The sequence below is a fragment of the Contarinia nasturtii genome, unplaced genomic scaffold, assembly GCF_009176525.2.
Source record: "Contarinia nasturtii isolate CC-2019 unplaced genomic scaffold, AAFC_CNas_1.1 Cnas_scaffold_1371, whole genome shotgun sequence".
In the NCBI taxonomy this organism is placed as follows: domain Eukaryota; kingdom Metazoa; phylum Arthropoda; class Insecta; order Diptera; family Cecidomyiidae; genus Contarinia; species Contarinia nasturtii.
The window spans coordinates 4,284,104-4,307,782 of record NW_022198708.1 but is presented as its reverse complement, the minus strand read 5'-3'; the positions used below and the strand labels follow the sequence as shown (position 1 = coordinate 4,307,782).

Genomic DNA, 23,679 nt, shown 5'->3' with positions numbered 1-23,679 from the left:
AAAATACAGACACAGTGTGACTGTGTACGTGTGGAACTTGATACACATATACGTAGCGACATACCGTAGATACTATTTGCGACGCACACAGCTCTGGCTCTGTGCAGTTGCGTTAAATATCCAGATATTCCAAAATATCTCGGATGGATATCCATCCGAAATACACAGACTGTTTTTGAGTAGCATTCAGTCGCATAAGAGCGTTCATTGGCCTTCATATGGATTCAATCTGCATTTTTCACTTCTTCTGTATTTCGTTTCTTTCTATTACACTCAGGTCAACACAAATCCGATGATAAGTCAAGTAGGATATTTACAAGTTATTGGTAGGTATTTATTCCATTTTCCATTTTTGTCAAATATGATATTCATCCATAATTCCAGTCCATTTGATAGATTGTGGATGGTGCCATGTTGAATTGCTATACATTCAATCGAATCTTATCTTTATTCGTTTAGATGGCAAATGGCCCATTTATTTTTCTTTTTCCGTGCAAATATAAATCATTTGAAAGATGCCATTATTGTCATTTGTCGTTTCCGTTTCGGAACTAATGAAATCGCTCCTTCATGTTTTTTTCTTTTCACTCCCTTCTCGATAATATTGCAGTTCCTCCGAATATTTTGGACATTGAAAGCACTCCATCGTCGGTGGCTGTACGTGAAAATCAAAATATCAATATGACATGCCGAGCGGGTAAAATCAAACATCCAATTTTTTGACAATTTTGATAACAATTTTTCTAAATTAAAATGCGATGCAACTAGAGTGTTGTATTAACGATAACTTTTGATTATCATTTCGTTGTTTTTTTAACGGAAACAATACATAGAAACAAAATGGAATTGTCTAAATTAATTTTTATTCCTTTTTTTGCATTAGATGGCTTTCCTGCACCAAAAATCATTTGGAGACGGTCGGTATTTTATTTTGTCCCTGGAAATATTTAATTTTTCATTGTCAATTTTATACCATCATGGCATCACATATTTGTCTCTCGAATCAGCTTTTTATAAGTGCTCGTTTAATTAAAATCACAAATTCCAATAGAAAATGGTGAATATAAAATTATTAAATAAATGCCATAAAAAGCTTTTGTAAAATGGCTGCAAAAATATGTGATGCTTTGAACAACAAACAATTTATTAATTCTATACAAAATATTTTCTAATTTTGTTCGGACTTTTATTGTTTCAATTCATTCGCTCATACAATGTGGTTTAATAAAAAAAATTCTTACCCATATTTTGTTATTTAATAAACTCATCAGAGAGGATGGTGAATCAATAACAGTGGAACGGAAAAAGAAAGGAAAAACATCACGTTAGTATTATTGTGCTTGATTTTTCTTCGTTTTTTTTAGTTTTTGTATTTCCATGTATTGTGTGCCATGAATCATACATGTTAATCATTTGAAACAATGACACCATTGTTATGTCGGACATAAGAGATGTCTACGAACATTCATTTCGTCACGAATACGAACGAACACGAATGGGAGAAAACTTTCTACGAACGAATGCGAACGAACACGCCGTCTTCCTTAGCGAATACGAACGAACACGAATCGAAAAAATGTTTCTACGAACGAACAGTTTTTATACGAACGCGTTCGTAGACATCTCTATTATATCCAGCATACACAACGTCTGAGCTATTTTTATATCGCTATAGCAATAGCTGATATGAATAGTTAGCTCGACTTAATGTATGGCCATGATTAAATCAAACAGCAAGAGGGGAAAAAAGATGCTCAAATGAAGACATTGAAGTTTTCATCATTTTGAAATGTGTTTGTGTGCATGAGACCTTTTTGTCGAAATTTGTAAAGAATACAATAGTTTGGTGTAAATTCTATACTTTAATGAGTTTTTGGGGTCAATTGAGGTTGAATGATTTTTCATCATTGTCAGCATAATACGTTGCAAAGAATGGCCAATATTGTATTTATATCATTAATGAAATGAGAGAGAGAGAGGATCGCATGACACAGACACAATATATGTATAGTTGAGAATGAAAATGACTTAAGAGATCTCGTATCCCGCTCTTTTCTACATAAAATACCATATCGCAATTTCTATGGAGTTTTCAAAAAGTAACGGTAGAGTGTTTTTAGTAATGAGCTTCCAGATGTTGGAGACATTTTTTTCATTTTTTTTTTCGATGTCATATTTTTCCACGTGAAAACTTGGAATTCTACCATTCAGTACAACGAGGACTATTTGAGGGTCCGAAACCAATACGGTACTCACCATATGCGGGAATAGGAGATAACATTTCTTAAGTTATTTTTATTCTCAATTGCACACACATACTGTGGCCGGACACTAAATCATCCGACATTTGCTTAACTCGACTGATCAAAAAGAAAATCTTTGATTATAGAAAATTAAGCCATTCATTTCGAGACGAAACATTCTCATATGTTTGTGTATTTTATCCATTTGCAATGGCTCCCTGTGGGTTTCATGTGATTTCGGTATCATCAACCACGACATCACACGCAACAACAACAACAACAAAAAATGATGACGACAGCTGTGTACGATGGAGAAGTATTGCCGTTAACTAAAGTCAGCCGCAACGAAATGGGAGCATATCTATGTAATATATTTCAACAATAATGATTACAATTACTGTATTACTTATTGCGGTACATTTGTTTTTGTTTTCTTTGCAGGTATCGGTAAGAACAGTATAGCAAAATGTTGAAGCAATTGCATCTAATTTAGATGACCTAAACTATATTGCGCTATCATTTTTTGAACGAACGATGATGATACAAATATTTTATTGCATAAATATCGTTTTGTTTTTCTTTTTCTTTTCTGTAGCAACGAACGGAGGTATTTAATATCGTTTAATTATAAATTGATAAAAATAGCTTATTTTAATCTGTATTTTCACTTGCATACACAAACGACATGAAGTCCCGCCGAGCGTTTCCAAACGTATTACACTGGATGTTGAATGTAAGTGATTATATAAATTACAATTTCGTCTTGATTTTTATTACTTTTGTTTATTCGATTACCGTGAGGACTCTGAAGAGTGTGATTGGTCGGTGATTCGAGGCCAAAATGATTAAATAGAGCACCAACAAAAAGCATCATCAATAATGAACATTCTAATAAATATACGTAATTCGAATAACATACGGTGCACACCATTCACGTCTAGTGGCGAATATGTGTGTATTTGTGCACCAATCGAAACGAAATATTTTCTTAAATCATATTTTTGTTCTTCTCCCATTGTACTAATGTCATTTATGCCATTTTTTCATAGAGTGTTTTTTTTTCTCTTTCATTTTATTCACTTTTTCTCCATATTTCGGATATTCTTTCATCTGCAATGCTTGGTTATATCAATGTGATATCTGTATCATCTATGTGTTGCCGAAAACAAAAAAAACACGATGAACTGAACACCGAAAAAAAAAAACGACAACAAATTCAAACAAAAATTGTAATAACGACGTTTGGGTTCTCACGTATTTTCCGCGTTGCAACGGATGTTTCGAAATGTTATAACATGCGTGTAAACATACACATGCGATATGCGACCCAATCCAAAACGAATCACATACCCATAACAACAAAAACGCGCCTCGTCGAATCATCGACATTCTCTCTTAAACACACACACAACCAAATTCAAAAACGGACGACAATAACAACAACAATGACGACGATGACGACGACGACGACGATGAATGAACAGTTTCACCGATGATATTCGTTCCGAATCAGCTAGTGGGCGCGCCATCTGGAACTGATGTCACAATTGATTGTAACACAGAAGCACATCCAAAGTACATTAAAAATCCATTTTATATAATATTTTTTCAGCATTTTCTTTCACTGTAATATTATTGTGTCTGTGATTCTACAGACGACTACAAGTGCATGTTCGTGTTTGTGTCTGTGTGTATATTTGAAAATTATTCTTTTTTTTTCGCCTTTCATTTCCATAGATTTATTTGTTATTTTATTTCGTTGATTCAATTGCAACATTCGTTTGAATTCTTCCAATTTGTTGCTCGAATAAAGAAAATGAACAAACGACTGTATGCAACATAAACATTTTGATATAGACATTCATTCATTTAGTAGCGACATTAAAACCAGCAAAATTTTTGACTGTAAGATGCAATCGGAGCATAGCCAGTGTTGGAGCGAGAAAGAGCTTTCTTCTGCTGTGCGAAAAAAATGAAATACAAAATGAGAAATGGAGTAATGATGATGATGATCAAGAGAGAAAAGAGAAAATAAAAAAATAAATATGACTCAATTTAAAACTGTAAATTTATATGAGCTGAACAAATAAGTGTCAGACGAAAACGAAGCAGAAAAATGCTAACTAAATTACATGTGTATATCTGTGTGTACGAGTTCCGCTACAACAGAATACGAATACCGAATACAAACTTTATCGAAATTGCATGTTTTCAACATTGAGAGGAATGAAAAAAAGGGCCAAATGTATCATAAAAAAGCGTACACGAATTTGCTACGTCTGCTAAATGCATAGCATTTCGAATATTCCATATGATAGAAGAAAAACAACCTTCATGCAGTGATTTCTTGAGTTCAATATCATTTCGAATGATGAAACTTTCATATTTTTAAAATCGTGTGCTTTTCATTTTTCTTCGAAATCATACTTGAATTTCGTTTCACTTTGACATTGCGCTTTCCTTTTGTGTGCCCAACAACGATTCGGGGTTCGTTATTTTCCATCGCATATATCCATCGTTCGATTTGGCGAAATGGTCCTCGATCATTTCACCATAGCTACATTTAACGATACACATTGTCTCTTACTTATGATATAATAGATAGCATTCGCATACGCAGAAATATGAGCAATCATTTATGTGTCGTTGATACCATTGAATTTGTGTGAGTAAAAATGGGTGATCTGAACTATCACATAAAAAATTGCGACCAATTCTTTTTTTGCCTCATTTCTATGCTCACTTCACAGCAAAAATTTGAATGAAATACTATAATATTTCTACGTTTTCACACATTGTCGTTATGACTGTAAATTATGTATACATCAGTGGAACTCGAGACAAGGGAGATAGCTTCTTTTATATTGTTATGGTGCACACATTTGGTGTACGGTGTGGATATATTATTGATATTCAATATTCATAAAGAAAAAAGCATCAATTTCAACGCGCAACTATATAGAGACCATATTAGGGTATAACGAATCCAATTCATCGATATAGAAACGAAATTGGGTAAAATTAACTATAAAAGACAACAATAATGTTATGCATTGGCTTCACTTATTTACTCCACTTTTTATGATCGAAGAAAATATACTTAACATTTATAGCACACATACATTGTGTGAAATGTTTCTCTTGTTCGCCAGAAGAGAAGAGAAAAAAAAAACATTTAAAAGTAGTACGCGATAAATTGAACATTTAAAAATTTATTATTATTTGGAATTGATTCAACGGCATTTTTAAGATTTTCTACCACCATTGTGTATGAATAAAACGTATGTAAATCAATGAATAAGTATGTCGCACGTCAACAAAATCATGCATTCACATTACCATTTGTAAACAGGACGTTGTCAATATTTTAGCGGACAGAGGCTAAAATCTAATCAAATTAAAGCATTTAAAGAATTAAATCAGATAAGATACTTGAATATCGCATTTTTTCTTAATTACACAAATCTTGCCATTTCTTGAAATTCTCGAACAATAAGCATTCTTTACTGTGCAAAATGAAATGACAACCAGCTTCTTTCACTATCGAAATCAAATGCATATATCATTTTGATATGTAAATGCAAATACCATGTCATATGACCAGTGTGAGGGCCACAGTTGTTGCAGAATTTCTACGTTTTATTGCTTGAGTTATCGATTCGAGGTATGCGCTAAAGAGGGTGTTGTTTTCATCACCGATATTGGTCATATTTTAATCTATCGAAGCAAAATATGTATGTGATTTTGGAGGTGGCACAAGAGTATGAGAATTATTCAATTCTCTAAGTGCTTAAAATGCATCTAAAGCATTTCATTGTAATTGGTTTCGATTTTTTCTGTTCATCTCATCCAATGCACATTACTCTGATTCGTTTAACTGATACACGGAATAACGATATGTCAGAAAAAAAGCATCTGCGTTTGTAACCTGTACCAATGACACTTTACTACTGTGACTGCATATCGTCTTTCGTGTTTTTACTCCCATATTTTCTTTACCGCTTATTTTGTATTGTACACGTGAATGTGGTATTTTAGCATTTTAGTCGTTTTATATATATGTATGTTTTTTTAGCTTTATTATTTGAATCACACACCTTTGCCTACACAAAAAAATCCGTTTTTTTTGTTCATTGCGCTTTCTTTTCCAGAGCAATAATATATTGGGTTTATAATACTGTCATGGTGCTGCCGAGCAAAAAATACAAGATAGACTTCACGGAAAACTCCTACAGGTGAATAACACAAATGCCATTTCTTCTTTCTCTATTTTTTTACCCCGCATATAAATATATTTTATGCCTTCACATTTTTTTTGCTACCACTCGTTTCACACCTCTCTCATTTTCTATGTGTATGAGTGTCACTATGCTTCCTGCGGTGAAGCATTCTCTTCGAAGGGATTGTTTTTTTTTTCATTGGTTTTCTTCGCGAATTTCCTTATTGTCTACAAAGTGGTTTGAAAACAAATATATTTGTGTATGAGTTTACATAATTTTTTTGTCTCGCTGTCTATTTCTACGGGTTTTTGCTCTTTTTTCTTCGTTTTTCGACATCGCAACACAAATGGGATATAGAGAAAGAAAAAAACCGATATAAAGTGAACCGGGAATAAATGCGAGAAAGGATGACGACACACAAAAAACTAAAATAAAAATAAAATCAACACACATTTTACATTGAAATATCCGAGCGTTTTGTTGTGTGAAAATGCATGAAGGTATTTTTTAAAGTGGTTTCCAATGCTATTTCCACAGATTCTCTCCATGGAAATCCATCTCTCGAACTAACTATTGTATTCATTTCCGTTTCTTTTTTAAAATCAACTGCACACAATTTGAGTCCTTACAGCTTGTGGTGCAATGTTCTTCAAACACATTGGTTGAAAATCACATTGACATTTTTCTATTGGTAAAAATGAACGTTACATTCAGACGAATTTTAGATAATAGTTGTTAGAACGAAATGCAAATCTCATTTCAAATGTTAACTTGAAAGTGTCGCTTTTCTACGTGGCGACGATGAAGAAAAAAAAAACCACGAAGAGAGACGTATAGAGAATGGCTCGACAGCGGGAAAAATAAAGAAAAATAGAGACACCGAAATCAGTTGAGCATTTTCATCAGGTCCAACACAGTGGCAAACCACAAATATGTTTTGAGATTTGTATCACATTACTTTAAATTTGTTTGGCGTGTTGGCAATGCGTACGTTAAACCTTGTTATGTGCACGCAAATGTATCTGCTGAAATGCTTGAATGTCTCCGGGTTTCGTTTTTCTTCGAGCACCACATCGACACTGATTTAACAAAAGTACAGGTTCTTTTTTTTGTTCGTTGTTGATTTCGACAAGGGAAATTCTTTTAAAAATTACTAACGAAAAATTTCAATCAAGAAAACGATGGCATATTACAAATGTAACACCGGTTTTAGTAGTTGGATTTTCTTCGATGAACAATTCAATGTACTTTTCATCAGTTGTTATGTATCTACTGTCGACGATAAGACAAATACAAAGCTCGAGCAAAGTGTATAGAAAAGAGTTGTGCTCGTATAAATTTCCCAATGCTATTTCTCTCTTTCTAAAATATGAAAGAAAACGAAAAAAAAAGACGAGTAAAAGATCTTACTGTTATTCAATGGTTTGATACTTTCCCTCAATATACCGGAAAGCGTAGCAAAAAGTCGTATTGACGTTTATTGTTTGTTTGAATTTCATGCACTCTATATAGCATAAAATGTCTATATTTGAGATTATATAGCTTTTGCATCAACATGCATTCGAAACGAAACACAATGCAAGGGGTGAAAAAGAGAGTGAAATGCACATGCATAGTATTAATATTCATAAGGATGTGAACTTTGCATTGTTTGATGCAAAACTTGAGCGACGCTGTCGTACCATTCGTTCGGTCGTCGTTAGGACACATTAGTTTGCCGAAGAAACTCATCCGATTCGTATTATATATAACACACGAACCAGTTGATAATAAATTTTGAGATAGATTTTCACTTATCACTTCATTCATGTGGACACGTATATCGACTAATTCCATATTATTAACAACTTTGGTTTCACTGTATGCCCGCAGAATTCCCCCAGGAGCACATCATATTTGATAGTATATTTTTTTTCTAATGAATTTTCCATAACATGTGCCAAGCAAAGTTGCAGGCAGGAAGTTCGAGGAAAAAACAAACAACTATTATTATTATTATTATTATTATCGTTATGACATTTTCTCTAACATTTTTCTCTATTTCTCTTTGCTTACTTTACATTTCTCGGATTTTGTTCTCACGACAACATTGGAAATATGTGACGGCAACAAATAAAAAAAAATTAATTCGAATCTCAAACACAGAGCACACATGAAGCTCACAATAAGGAATTTGCAAGAAGGCGATTTCGGAAACTATAGATGGTAAGACGAACTTTTCCGCACGGTGGTAGATGCGTATTTTATTAAGCTAGCTCAAAATAATTTTTGTTCGATTTTTCAAGCATTTCCAAGAATTCTTTGGGTGAAACGGAGGGATCAATACGCGTCTATGGTAAGCGAATCACTATCCATGCTCTCAATATCTTGGGATGATGATTATTTGTTTAAAAGTTTTTCATCAAATTTTTCGTCATTCTTTCACATCATGTCGTTTTCTTTATCTACCTCATTTTTTCTGTCTTGCTTTTCTTTCCATCATACTGAATGCATTTTTTTTGCCATCATTTTTCTTTTATAGCAGTTTCAAATACTCTTCTTTTAATTTGTTCGCTTTGGATTCTATGAAACTAAGACGTGAATGGGTATATGATTGTGATGTGAAAGTAGCATGTGTGTGTGTGTGTGTTTGCATAGCATTTGTATAAAGACGCAAGCCGCTCAAATGAATCACAGGGCTATAAGCAAATAAATATACTGTATTCTGAACGACGACGATCAGAAAGTAAATTTTGTGCAATTTTTTTTTCTCAACTGAATGAAATCCGATGATATGAAGATGACGAATAAGAAACGATGACGACTCCATTCTTATGCATCTTATTATCGTTGGCTAAAAACACATCTGATGAACAGATATGTCGTCGTACGGACTGTGCAAACACAAAGGACACACCGAGAAAAGAGCACATTTCAAATAAATTTTGACATGAAGCCGTTACGAACATTGCACATTACGTTCCGTTTGCAAACGCAGAAAAAAATGAAACGACGTTGGTGTGAGAAAAAGATTATGCATAAATGTAATATGAAGAAGAAGAAGAAGAGGATTTCGCTTTCGTTACGAGGATTATTTGATTTTATTAGATAGAGAGAACGAAAAGTAGAGGAGAAACGGGAGAACGAAAGTTATGCTGTTTAATACATTCATTTTCTGTGCAATTTTCGCACCATAAAATGTTTAAAATTATTGACGCTCTATGTGACATGCGACAAGCGTAAAAATAAATTCGGAAAAAAGACCGTGATGTGAATTACTGTTTACTGGATACCGCACCTTCATTTCCGATTGTTTCATTGAATCCTGTATATGTACATATCAGACAGACAATCAAAATATATCGGTTTGAATTTTTTTTTTCATTCATCCATAAATTTCAAAATGAACAAGACATTTTAAGCTCAATTTAATAAATTATTTGTGGCAACCCCATTCTTCAAACATGCCAAATTCTATTTTCTTTGTATGTATTTCGTCTAGACCATAAACAATTGATTTGACATAAATAATGGCTGCCATGATTACCAAAATCAATGGTTTACGATTTATTTAATAATTATAGTAATAGATGCGTGTAACGAGTTTCCGAATCTCGCATAAATATACCACGAGTTCTGGGGAGTTGTTCAATCAAATCAGGAATCAATTCAATTGATTGAATCAAATAATCAGCAATGAAAAAAAAAGTCCAACTGTATCGTTTATAATTGGTTTGAAATGTGCCGACATTCATTCAATATTGAAAATGTGATTGAGAAATTATTCCTTAATCAGCAACCATCCGATGTGAAAATATACAGTTGTATAGAAATTGCAGAATAAATTGGGTAAATATTTACTCGAAGAGATCGATGTACACCGTGTTTGACACAGTAAACTTGTCTTGTTTATCTATATAAATACGAATTCTTGATAAGTTTCACTTCAATTGAAAGTTTCATTTTGGTATTATATGCACTTCCATCAAAGAAGATGTGTCGAATGAAAATGAGTCTCTTGCCTGCATGTACCCGCTGTGTGTATTGACAATTTTTTTTTTCACTACCATATTTTCTTGTAGAAAATTGAATTTTGCACATTTTCTTTACATATTGAATTTGCTATAAAAAGCTGAATTTGTTGGGTGCATTTTCTGTGTGACAAAGTTGTTGAACAACAAGTTTATTTATTGAATGAAATGAAAATCAATTAAACTTTTCTATCAATGCGGCATTTAAGTTGCCCGCTTGTATTCATGCTATTGAACAAAAATAACAACAATGCCATTTCATCTGCAAACATTAATGAAAGAACCAAACAATTTGTCGAAGCCTGCGGACTATCAGCGTTACGAGAAAGTGAACAAATTCTTTAGTTGGGTAAAAAATACCTAATTTCAACCATCTTCCATACATCTCTATATATCGCTTATTCGCACACATATCACTATCGAACAATCTAAAAATTAATTGGTCGGAAGTATTGAATTTAAACTTTTACACCAGTTTAATGCAAAATTGAACCACACTTTCGGGTTCACTTACAACAACTCTAATTCAAATATGTTACATTTTCCAATGAGATATTGAGAATGAATGTGCAAAAGTGTACTATATTTTGTTATCAAAGTGGTGTTTTTTTTTTTTTTTCAACGTAGTCGTCATTTTCATCTACCACGTTTACTTCTTTATTGGGTTTTAAAGTTCCAAATGACTTTGTGCATTCAAACATAACGCGCTGAAAATGGAATGACATTATGGTATAGCTAAAGTTTATGCTTATTTCACGCTTAAGAATTACGGATCGGACAAAAAGCTCAATTGGCATTGTTTTGACATTTCTCCTATACTCAATGAATTTAAAAAAAAATTCAAAAAACACCGAATCAGCATATTTTTCTGCATTTTCGTTTCAATGAAATCTATTGAACAATTCGGCACCGAGATTTTGGGCCATGAAATAAACTCATCTATCCTTATCAAATAAAATACTGCAGAAGATTATCCGAAAATTTTGCTTGATGCATAATCCAAATGAAAAATGGTAAATATTCAATGAAAATGTGGGAACGGTGGCATTAGTTGAGCCATACTATAAATTCGAAAGATGTGCAGCATGTGTGCGTGTATGTGTGCGTGTGAAAGAGTGTGTACGTTCGTTTGCATGTATGCATGAGATGTTGGCCTTTATTTTACATAATTGGATATTCATTTCATTTGGTATTGAGAGTTTCGGTCAAACGTATTAATCATTCATCGCATGTATCGTATTGAGATTGAGTTTATGCGCAAGGGAAAAATCACCATCATTCAAAATACGTGCAATTTTTCGAAACGTTAAAATTAGTTTGCAAAAGCTACCGATTTCCTTGCTCTTGTTCTCTCACTTTCTCTTTCTCGCTCTCTTCTTCATCGTTTCTACTTGCTTTTTCTTCTTCAATTCCATGTCGATTTTTTCACTCTCATCTATCCATTCAGTGGTTCAAACGGTTTTTTTTGAAGAGCAACGTGTACGCTGTACATGTTGTAAACTTCTCGAAATATCAGTATTTTGAATTAAACTTGGAACTGAGAGTGTGAAGTATATGTGGCATGGTGTGTGAGTTGAGTGAATGTTGTAAAAGTGAGGCAAAGAAATCGTACATTTATGTAGTTTATTCAATATATCGATAGTACTCGCACTTGCTGTGTCTATAACATTATGTGTGCCGTTCGTTTTTATATGTCTTCTATCTCTTTCGCTCCAACGCTCTGCATGTGTGTGTATCTTTTTTCTACATCGTCCGTTTCTCTAGTGGGCAAAGTTCCAAAGTATAGTGTAAAAATTTACAGCGAACATGTTGAACAGTCTCTTAAATAAAAATATGTTTGAATAAATCGCAAATGTACATGCATGGGCCATGTGAACGTTTTTCTCTCCCTCTGTGTATGTGTTTAATACTCTTTTTTTTGTCTCTCGTAGTCTATGTGGATCGTTCATTCTTTTCATATATTTTTCTATCTCTCTCATTCACTGTAAACCAATTTTCACAGAAATACCCTTACCGTCATCACCGTCCAAGCAACTAACCCATGTGATCAACGAACCGAAAGAAACAAGTAAGTGGCTACGCCGTACAAGTATAATATATTCAATATGTTCTACCCATTGCAATTTTACATAGCATCATAAATATCCATACGAAAACGAAATAGTCATATTTTGCATTGAAACACTTTTTATCTCTCTTTCTCAGTCATTCTCTTGATTTTTATTTTAAAACTTCTATCGAATCTTCATCTCTCTTCGATTTTCTTGTATTTATTTTCTTACTCGATATTTTGTTTGCTTCCCTTCATTCCAATTGGACTTGTGTATCATGCATATGGATTTTTGATTTCTCTGAATCGATAAAATTTCCGAATTGAAAAATATTTGAGCGCCGCATTCGCGGCACTAAAAAAAATAATATGTTATTTTTGCAACAGAGTTTTTGATCTTATCACTCTTTTTTTACCATTTTTCCTGTTGCAATAACACAAATCGAACTTTTGAATCTTCGAAATTTATCAGTTTTTCAAAATGACACAACAGCAAGACATGAATATCATGCATTATTGAAGAACGAAATCAGATTCTTTCAAAGGCACTAAAATCAATGTAGTCTCTTGCTGCTGCCGCTGTTGCTGGTGTCGCTCTTCCTTCTACCTTATGCGTGCTCTTCTTTTTATGCACCACTGTCATTGTGCTCATGTCGAAGCGCTCAATAGCCATTCCGCATACAAGCCAAACGTGTTCGAATAAAAAGCTTGTTGGATTGCAGAATGTACACGCTTCATAAAGCATAATTCACTTCTACAAGGCTGTATATTTTCTTCTTCGTTATTCCACTTATGTGTCTTCTTTTCTAATCTATGGGCGCTCGTGTGGCTGGCAAGCAATCTGACAGACGGCCAGCCATAGAGAAAAGAGAAAACAAGGTCTAAGAATAAGGAATTACCGGTCACAGGGGTTGACCATAACATTCCAAACATTGCCATTTAGTTCATGTTTGCCATTGCCTTGGTTTGTTATGTCAGAAAAAAAGAATATATGATGTTTTTATCCTATTTTGCGGATTTTCGCATATAATTTACTCATCGTGGTCCGTTTGTGCTGCTGCAACAGAAGCAACAACAGGCAACGCAGTCATCCGAAAATATTCTCTGAACAGTTTTCCTTCATTTTTTTTCGGCTGACTTTCTCTTTTCTTCTCTCTGTGCATTTGTTGAATGGTTCTATTCCGTCTTAAATAGTTGTATTCGAATAGAACATTTGACGTGAAATGTCTTTCGCAACGAAAAACGTTTGCCCTGTCGTACAGCTGTCTCGCCGTCACATTTACGATTTTTTTTTCCTGATTTAAACCAACGTATTTCACTACTCCTTGTGACTGACTACATAAAAAGACAAGATAAAGGAAAGATTATCGTTCCAAAAATACACAAAATATACTACATTGTCCCTGTTTCTTTCTTTTTCTTTCATATTTTCGTTTTGTTGTTTGTCGCTCTGCATTGTGTTTTTTTTTTGTTCTCGGTAAATTGCAATCATTGGACAGAGATTTTGCTCGTTTCCTCCTCATTTTATCAGCGTTTTTCATCAAAAGTAGCGCACAATAATATAAAACGTAATGATTTGTCTCATAAGAACATGATCGTTATGTGTACAGGAAAGAAAATGCTCTGGGAATTTTCCGTAATCGCTCTGGTTAACTTGTTTGTGTGTTTGATTTGTTTTGATTTTCGATTGTGGTTGATGCTTTAAGCTCACAACAATACATACTTGTTTGTCGGCTGCGACTTCAGCCAATAGCTATCCCTGTCTCTCTTTGGTTTTTTTTTTAAGGAAATGTGTGCATGGTTTTCCTTTTTCGTCTACTGCTACTCTTGGAAAAGTTTTATGAAAAAATTATGCCATGCATTTACCCAAATGAATAAAGAGAGAAGAGAGAAAGAAAGAGAAAGCAAACAAATTGTTATGAAACACGAGAGACTCTCGACAACTGAGTGAAAATCTCAATTGATGTTGCTGTTAAAACAATTGCTTATATATGTGTCAATGTATATTTCGCCGAAAACGAAAAAAAAAAACACAGTGCACACTTAAATATTATGCAAAATGTAGAAGCTTTTGTCATCGTCGAAAATGTAATGACTCCCAAAGTGATGGTTTCCGTTAAAAAAATCATTTCAATGCGAATTTTATTTTTCGGTTTTTAAAGAGCATAACGAAAAATGTTCTTTCATGGCATTTGATCAATTTGAAATGTAACTTGTGTAAAAATATAGATTTGGTGCTACGCAATGACACAACTCGAATTGTACAACCGGAGGTCATCTATCGTCCCGACACATTGGGTCAAACAAGCAGCAATACCATTTCTGGTTCGTCAAATGTCATCGATCGCAAAGGCACGGTTGCATTTGGCCAGAGTGTTTTCTACACAGATTATCCACCGCAAGACAATTCACTCAGTTCGGGTAAGTCATCGAAATATGTTCAACAATTAATCATATATTTCTTTTTAAATATATATATCAATAAATTCAATGATCGTTATATCAATCGAGTAATATGGATCGGAAACATTTGTAGAAAACTGATTTATTGATACATGAAATTAAAAACACTTTAAAATGGTTAAAATTTCATCAATTTCTCTTCCCTCCTTTCCCCACAGGAGCTTCCTTGCATGAATACGTGATAATTGGATGCGTTAAACTGCTATCGATACACTTACTGGGCAAGTACATGTTATTGTCATAAAACCATATACATTTCAAACACAAAACAACAAACTAAATTGTTAATCTTAAATTATGAACCAAAATGTACATATTTTCCCGGGAGACTAATGTATAAGTATGTATTTTTTGTGTATTCTCGGTTTTTTGAAGTTGGACCTATATGATATAAATACATATATATTTTGATAAGTTGTAAAAAGCTTTTTCTTATATAGTTACATAAAGAAAACCACACACAAACTCTTCGTTTCGCAAATACAATATTTCAGAGATTTTTTGTTTAAATTTTCATCGAAAAAGAAAAAATAATAAATATATATCGTACATTTTTATTCCCACAAAATGACCAAATCAAGCACACATTGGAAATCATAAAAGTATCTATAATCAAATGCATTTAAGATAGTGTCCAAAAACAATACAAGAACTATATTTGAAATGAATTATTTACATTGAGCAGTGTTCAGTAAATATAATTTCTTATCTATTTTAAAGATAAGATCTATATCTTTTATCTTATCTAGATTTTTTTAGAAAGCTAAAAATGTCTAATCATATGAAAAGAAAAATGTTTCTCTGCCGAGCAGTGATATTGAGTTAACTGGAAAGGGGTATCTATTTGGTACATTTTAATTTTTATGACATTTATTGAGTGTGTAATACACTGTGAATTGGTATTTTAAATATTCAAAAATAGAAATCAAAATTCAGTGTTCTGTGGTTGGATGCACAGCCAAGAAATATCAAAATATTGAAATGTACTAAATAGCTGGGTGTGACCAGTGGGTCATTTTGCGTCAGCTGAAGTCAGCTCAATATAATGTCTGCCTTACATTTAATAGGATAACCCCCTGGATTTAAAATCCAAATTGATATGTTCAGATTTAATGTCGTTCATATTCGTGTGTATCATAATAATAAAACGACTGTATCATTCAAATATTATATTGACTCCAATAAAAAAACGTGCAAAGCATTGAATGCACGTGACATGTGTTAATCGCGTATTTCGCCAGAAAAAATCATTCAAAATTCAAATATCAAATGAATAATTAGTAGAGTTAAACTTGATTGTGTTATCACAGCTGATGGCAGTACAGTGTCATATGCAGTTAAATCTTTTTTATTTACGTATTGCTAGTCATAAAAATTATTCAAAGCCATAAAAAATCATCCCACATTTCAATGAAATGAGGTGCAGGATTAATGAGTACATTCGTAACGAGATAAAACCAATTTAATGAACAAAAAAAAAACAGAAATTGGATGATTTTTAATAAATTTATTCATTGACATATAGTGTGACATTCAATTTCCGTTACTAATACTATCACGCACAAAAATGCAGTAATCGCTTTAACACAATCGGATATAATAAATATGCTTACGAATGTTTAAATGAAAAAGTTTAAATTATTTTTATGCTATGAAATGATAAAAATGTTCTATATATCAGTAAATCGTTTTTTTTTTCGTTTATTTTATGATTTAAAATGAACACATATACGTGCAGACACCGAGATAAACACAAAAATTCTAACTTATTTTTAAGAATTTAGATTTAGCTTGAAATGTGCTAGTTTTATTCATATCATCAGCTACCAGTTCCCGTTTGGTCCAAAATTTCAATCAATTTGCACACTTAAATCGCACCAAAATTGTATTACTATGTTAACGATAAATATAAAGAAAAAGAAAATGAATGACTAATGTAATTCCTAAAACTGATGATTTATAGACTAAAACGCAAAGCTAATGGACTAGCTTATTATCTATAGTTAATCATAAGTATTTCAAACGGATGAGTGAATATAATAAATATATTTGAGATTTGTACAATTTTATCCAATTTTGTGACGACTATTTCATTGTTATTTTCGGTCCGAAGGTTTGACGAGACATACTTTTTCCCATTTGACTATCGTTTTGAATGTATTTTTGAGACTGAAAATTCAATCAGCTTATATATGTCAAATGATGGTCAAAACCATCATCATTCTCGTCAATCAAACAGCCAAACCATATATAACATTTCGTTTACAAGGAACTTCTGAATGTAAAAAACAACTGTTTGAGAATATATTTAGAAAACAGTATAAAGGGATTTATTTATAGACCACTGAAAATCGTTAGGTGGTATTTAGTAAAAAAAAAGCTCACATCTAGTTTGTATTCGCTTTGTGTGAATCAAACGAACGATGATTTTCAATAGAATGTATAATATCTCATAAAAACACCGTAGAACGAAACAGATCACATCTTCCTAATATTAGTTGATTATTTTTCTACAGTAATAAAAGAGGCAAACATATGAACATACAGATAACAACGAATTATTAATTATCAGCGAAAAAATTCTGGTGCTCAAATTCATTGCAGTTTATTTGTGATTTAGTGTTTCTTTTCGGAATTTTTAGTTGTTTTTGTACAAATGTACATACGACATTAAACATGAATTTATATTTACAATACTTAAATTCTCTCTGAATGGTGAGCTCTTCAGCTCTGGAGGTGAGAGCATATCATTTATCCATAAAATATTCAGATCAAAGCACAACATTAACATGCTGCTGACATTTTTAATGTGAGATCCCATTGTTGCACTGCATTGAAATTTCAATATGACGGAATTGCCCACTTTTTTTTTCTTCAAAATTGAACAAAATCCGACAATCCTATTTCACTATACGACGATAATTTCATATGTCATGCTTAACAGTTGAAAATCTCCACAGTTGTTTTTCTCTGTCTTTTTGTGTTGTTTTGAATTATCGATTTGCTAAAAGCCATCTCTACCAGACAAACATGTTTAAAGTCATGCGTTTTAATCGAATTAGTAAAACGGTCGATTTCATCCGATTTTCAATTGTGAAAAGCAAGAATTTTAGCAATTATAAAAACAATGCTGAAACAAATTTACCAGTCACTTTCATCCAAGCAAATAGAAGATTCATTTCTCTTTTAACCATTCCATTCCGTATAATTGATCTTTATCAAACGACTATTGCAAGCTGATAGTGTACATTCTATTCATATAGCATTCCCGAGTGGAAAAAAAGTGACTAAGTTACTATTGACTGTAAGTGACTATAGTTAGCTATATTCATGAATTTTAAAATTTTGTATGGAAAACAATCGACTATAGTTACTCAGTCAGTCAGGCGATTATTTTGGGACGTTTCGACTATCGGGTGACTATGATTATTGTCAACTATAGTTAGCTGTTGCAGTTAACCATAGCTTACTTTAATTGATTGAAGTTAACTAAATTTAACTAAGGTTGCTTGTTTTTACAGTCAATAGTCAGTCAGTTTGTCCCAAAATAGTCAGTCACTTTTTTTGTACACGGGTTGGATATAGAAATGCTGTAAATTTGTTGCGTTTGCAATGTGATATCACGAACCATGTCCATATTGACCGATGAGAGTGACAGTTGCAGTATAGGAATGGATGATGTATCAAAAATTCAAATTCTTCAACTGTCAAGTGATAATCTATGTTTGTCTTTTTTTTTTCAAAATTATGGAAAATAATATTGCAAAAGTCTGTCTCTCCAAAAAAAAAGCTCGATAAATGTAAAAAAAAACGAAGCTGAAAACGGTAAAATGATTTGAATTGTAAAATTGTTTCACTAAAATTCACCTCGAATTGCAGGCGAACAATTTTGAGTATCTGTAAAACAATGTTTCTCATTTGATTACGCACAAAATGTCTGTCGCTAAATGTTATTGTTAATTATTTTTATTGTATTTACATATTACATCTCAATTTGTTGACTGAAAAAGTTATCCGTATGCACATAAAGAATGTACCATCGCAAAATGGAATGACAACACTTTTCAATGAGGACACAAGACTCAATTACAGTTTTTTTTATATATTATTTCATGTAACAGTGCCAATTAAGAGTTTTGTGTTTTGAACAAAAGTAATTTCCATTCATTTACATTGGATTCTCTTAAGATGAAGCGTTTCTGTTGCTGAAGGTTTTAATGATGTAAATGAACAACGATACAAAGCGATATAGAAGAAGAAAGGGATTAAAATAACTCGCCAGTCTTTCAAATGAACCCATTTGAATGGCATGCCAACCATAGATAATAAATGGTGGCAGCGGTAGAAACGTATTGGAATTTATATGCGAAGAGCAATACAATATGTAGATGCATGAACGTTGAATAGTTTAAAAGCCATGGATGCGCTCATTTTGCATATGAAAAAAAATGAAAGATATTGGTGATAGGCTAACAAAAGAGAAAAAATATCCATTATTTACAATAATTCATGAAGAGAAAAAGGGTGCATGAAAAAAAAAGAGGACAATACATCGTTGTATGTGCGATGCATAACAATCGTTTGATAAATAATTTATTTTGTTCAATACTCATTTGAATATTTTTCTAGAGTATGCCTCACATGCGAAAGATGCATTGTAACCGTGTTTGCAGATGTCTCATAAAATCAGTGACATCATTCACAATGTGTGTATTCACTGCAAAACTGTGAAATTATGTATTTGTACGCTGCTGATAAATATACGCGGTATATTTTATTAAATGAAAATATGTGCCCGATCATTGTGGAATATTATATGGAACAGCGTTAAGGAAATTGATAAAAAAATGTAGATAAAGAGTGTGTGTCATTCAAACACGCTACTGTTGTATTTTTTCCAATGAGCCAATTTATCAGAATAAAATGATGCACGTATGCTTATTTATACGTAAAACAGGTAATATAACAAACATTTTTCGAGTAAATTGACAAAATGCTCGACTTTTTTTTTATATATTTATCATTTCGATTTTCATTTCGACTTTGGCAATTTTATTTCAATAAAGTGGTACATTTATGTAATTTATTTTGTCAGTCAGCCATTCTCATTTCTCACTCTCTCTTCTCTCTTTACGAAATGATCTGAACGAAAAATGATAATACTGATTAAAGAATTGGCATATCGTGAACTTTGATGATGATTTGGTCAAAAGTATTTGCAATGTAATCAACAATGTTCAATTTTATTCATTAATGACTGCACACATGTTGATAAAACAAATGACTTGTGGACTGCAACTTGGAAAGAATGTCGGCAAAAATACACTTATGTTGGGAGTAGAACTATATGCGTGACTAAAAATCGACATCACGCCCAACTTATTGTAGTTCTCTACCGTCCAATTATGACAAAAGTGAGTGTACGGCCAATAATATTGTCGCCAAAGTCAAAACCAATACGGTAAACTTTTACTAAAATCCTGAAATATCATGATGAAATACCTACCATTCATGGTATACCATAAGAACAACAACAAGTGAAACACTATAAATATTTGCTAAAAATATACAGAGGAAAGAGATTGAGAAAGATTGTGTCTATGTGTGTATGTTTGTTTGTTGTGATAAATATAGTATGAACGAACAAACGAGTAAATTCGCGCACTCATGCTGCGTACGCGCTAAAAGTTTTCTTGAAGTGATTTTGAGTTCAGAACACATCAATGTGTAAAGACTTTGTAATACGAGCATTTCTTCATCTCATTTACTGATAGATGTACTTAGATTCTCGCACATTTCGATTAAGCTCTCAGAAATAGTACTATATTCGTTTTGCGCAAAAGTGCAGCAGCAAATAATTCCATTAGATCAAATACACAAATACAAACATAGACACGTCTCAATATGGTATAGTTTATCGTGTGTTAGTCCATTGAAACCATTAACTAAAAATCTTTGATGAACTAAAGTTGAACGGAAAAACTTTGCTCCTTTGGCACTTTGTGAAATAATTTGAAAACTTCCAAATAATGTTTCTTCATGCCATTCACAACGAACATCGAAAACATAAACAGAATTGACAGAAATGGTGGCGATGCAAACAAGAGTTCAAATACAACGAGCAAGAGATACTTACACTCTGCCACAGTGTCACTGCCATTGCCACAGCAAATCATGTAAATATTCAATTAACCTTCTCGATAATGCTTGAGATGTCACTACGAATATTGAATTTAAATGATGTTGCGTGGCACCACCTTCGTTTTTCATCTGTTCGATTTCGTTTCGATTCTGTCAGTTCCATTGGCAACCGGAAGGTAATTCAAAGCTTTATCAAACACGATTGCTGGCCAGTCGATTTCTTCGCAATGTATTTTCGTTTGGAACAATTTGTTGTTATTTTTGTTTTCGTTAACTCACACGAAAACTTTTGTCTCATATCCAGTGATGTTGGATATAAATTCGCTTTTTTTCGAAAATAAAATTTAATGCATCAACTTTCGCTCACACATATCTCATTCGTATGGTTCAGCTGTAATACGGTTTTTTAAAGCCAATATTGTAGTTTAAAAAGACTGCAAAAACTAAATGTTACTCCGAAAAAGAAACATGAGCGAAAAGAATGACACAGAGGAAACTTGGCATTTTGCACTTTACACAACGCATATTCAGAGTGTCATCGTACATTGTATGTACACTAGCATGCCATTTGATCTACAGCCATTCATCATTATAGACATCATACACTGCTTAACATAAAATGGAGCAGGAAACTCATTTAAAATTTTCTTCTTACTTTCTCTTTCGATGGTGTCTCGTTCATTACTCGAATTCATATCAAGAACGTTAATACATTACACATTTTGATTTTCACGATTATTTATGCTAATTGATAATCAAGTTTAATGCAAAATACACTGTGGAAAAATCGCATTTATAAATAAAAGAACGGCTATGGAGAATGTTCACACACAAATACATAGCATCGTGGATATAATCAACGTTTACTTAATGCAAATATGAACTAATTCAACCCAAAGAGATGACAACGGTGGCAACAGAGGCAAAAAAAAAACAACAAAAACTTTTCCCTTCATCCTCATTGTATGTGTCAGTAAGAGAGACAGAGACAGAGAATGAGATTTTATGTGATGCAAAGAATGTTTGTTCAGCTTTTAAAATTGCCAAGAAATCTTCATGTGACTGTCTAGAAAAAGTTTAATGCCAAGAAATATGCGTGCTTCACACACGCGATTCCCTTCAACCAAGCCTAAATAAAACTTTTTTCTTTTGAATTCGAGACATCGTAATTATTTCGTAGAATGTATAAAAAAGAATGCCAAGATGACATTATGTGAAGCGGATGTGTTGACTGCACATAAGAAAATTTCATTTTGCAAAGCTTAGCGGCGTTGAAAGAAAATGTTAAAAGTACTACACGCTCTCACCACATTTTGGTTCAGTTGCCTGATTTCACCGCGTGGTTTCGTATTGTTTTTGATAGAACCGTCAACGTGAACTGAATCGTGAGAATAAGGATAACACGGAAGTCTAGCGACGGAAGGCACATTGTATTTAGACACAGACCTCTTGTCGTAATCGTTCAAATATTGATCATCATTTTGTGATGGCATTAAACAGTGGTATTTGAGTTTTCACAAGAGTATATTGAAAATAAATCAATTTTCCCTCTTCCTTTTGCGGCCACCGAACGCGGTAATTTTATTCAAATGCTTGCAAACACGCAAATGGCGATGATGAAAGTCGCTTGTGAATGTGAAAAGATTTATGCAGTAATAAACACTTCCCACAAACACTTCCGGCACAACATTTTCCGCTGATTTATTTGATCAGTGTGTAAATTATTATTAAACAACAACCCTCATAACAGAAGAGGGAGAGAAAAAAGATCAACAATACGTATCATATTGACAAATGTATAAATATTATCCCTATTCATGTACGAAAACTGTACGTGTAACAGACGCAAATATTCCAAAACATATCTTTTCATTCAAAAGTCGTGTGTTCATGATCAATCTTTTCCTGATTGTATTTTTCAACCCATTTTTATTTTCAAAGTACAATTTTTGAAACAGATGGAAATAAGCAATATGTATTACTATATTAGAACATTCTCTTGGTTCATTTTATCGTAAGACGAACTATTTGAGCTATAATAAATAGGTAATAAAAATTTTGCATTTGAATATTTTCGAAAATTTATTTTTTAAATGAGAATATGCGAAGAAGAATATTGAATGAAAGAAAATTTGCTCAATTCAACATAATAACAATGAAATTGTGCACAAAAAAGTACAATGAATAGGTATAACTTTATAATAACAAGCTAAACAGAGACGATTGAAAGAAAAAAACATAAGAAATAATAGACAATTTATGAAAAATGCGTTTAATCTGTATATTGAAGACACGAACTAGAATCAACCGATCTTTTGTCTTTTCAATGTGAATTGTTAATATATAATGGATAGTGCAAAGCGAAAGGTGAATGACAAACTAAGCCAAAAGTTAGTACGAAAACGTGTAAAAGTCATTCTCTTTAAATATGATGTCACCGTGTTTTCTTCACTGTTTCCAAATGTAGCTGGGGATGTAAACCCACGTTTATAGATAATCATTGATTCTTCAGTTTTTTATTCTATAATTGAACTGAATCTATGCACACAAGC

At 32.7% G+C, this 23,679-nt stretch overlaps 1 protein-coding gene across 1 annotated transcript in view; it reads left to right on the top strand.

Moving 5' to 3' along the window:
• Positions 1 to 15,438, top strand: part of LOC116345766 (lachesin) — a 63,993-nt gene extending 48,555 nt beyond the window's left edge. Inside the window, exons 5-19 of the mRNA XM_031775436.1 lie at positions 274 to 326; positions 611 to 697; positions 884 to 917; positions 1,272 to 1,324; positions 2,543 to 2,608; positions 2,685 to 2,690; positions 2,839 to 2,850; positions 2,935 to 2,976; positions 3,728 to 3,818; positions 6,395 to 6,478; positions 8,609 to 8,668; positions 8,749 to 8,798; positions 12,476 to 12,541; positions 14,753 to 14,944; positions 15,145 to 15,438. Of these exons, the coding sequence (XP_031631296.1) occupies positions 274 to 326; positions 611 to 697; positions 884 to 917; positions 1,272 to 1,324; positions 2,543 to 2,608; positions 2,685 to 2,690; positions 2,839 to 2,850; positions 2,935 to 2,976; positions 3,728 to 3,818; positions 6,395 to 6,478; positions 8,609 to 8,668; positions 8,749 to 8,798; positions 12,476 to 12,541; positions 14,753 to 14,944; positions 15,145 to 15,230 (982 nt within the window). The 3' untranslated portion in view covers positions 15,231 to 15,438. The remainder of the gene's footprint in view (positions 1 to 273; positions 327 to 610; positions 698 to 883; positions 918 to 1,271; positions 1,325 to 2,542; positions 2,609 to 2,684; positions 2,691 to 2,838; positions 2,851 to 2,934; positions 2,977 to 3,727; positions 3,819 to 6,394; positions 6,479 to 8,608; positions 8,669 to 8,748; positions 8,799 to 12,475; positions 12,542 to 14,752; positions 14,945 to 15,144) is intronic.
• The last annotated feature ends 8,241 nt before the right edge of the window (positions 15,439 to 23,679 follow it).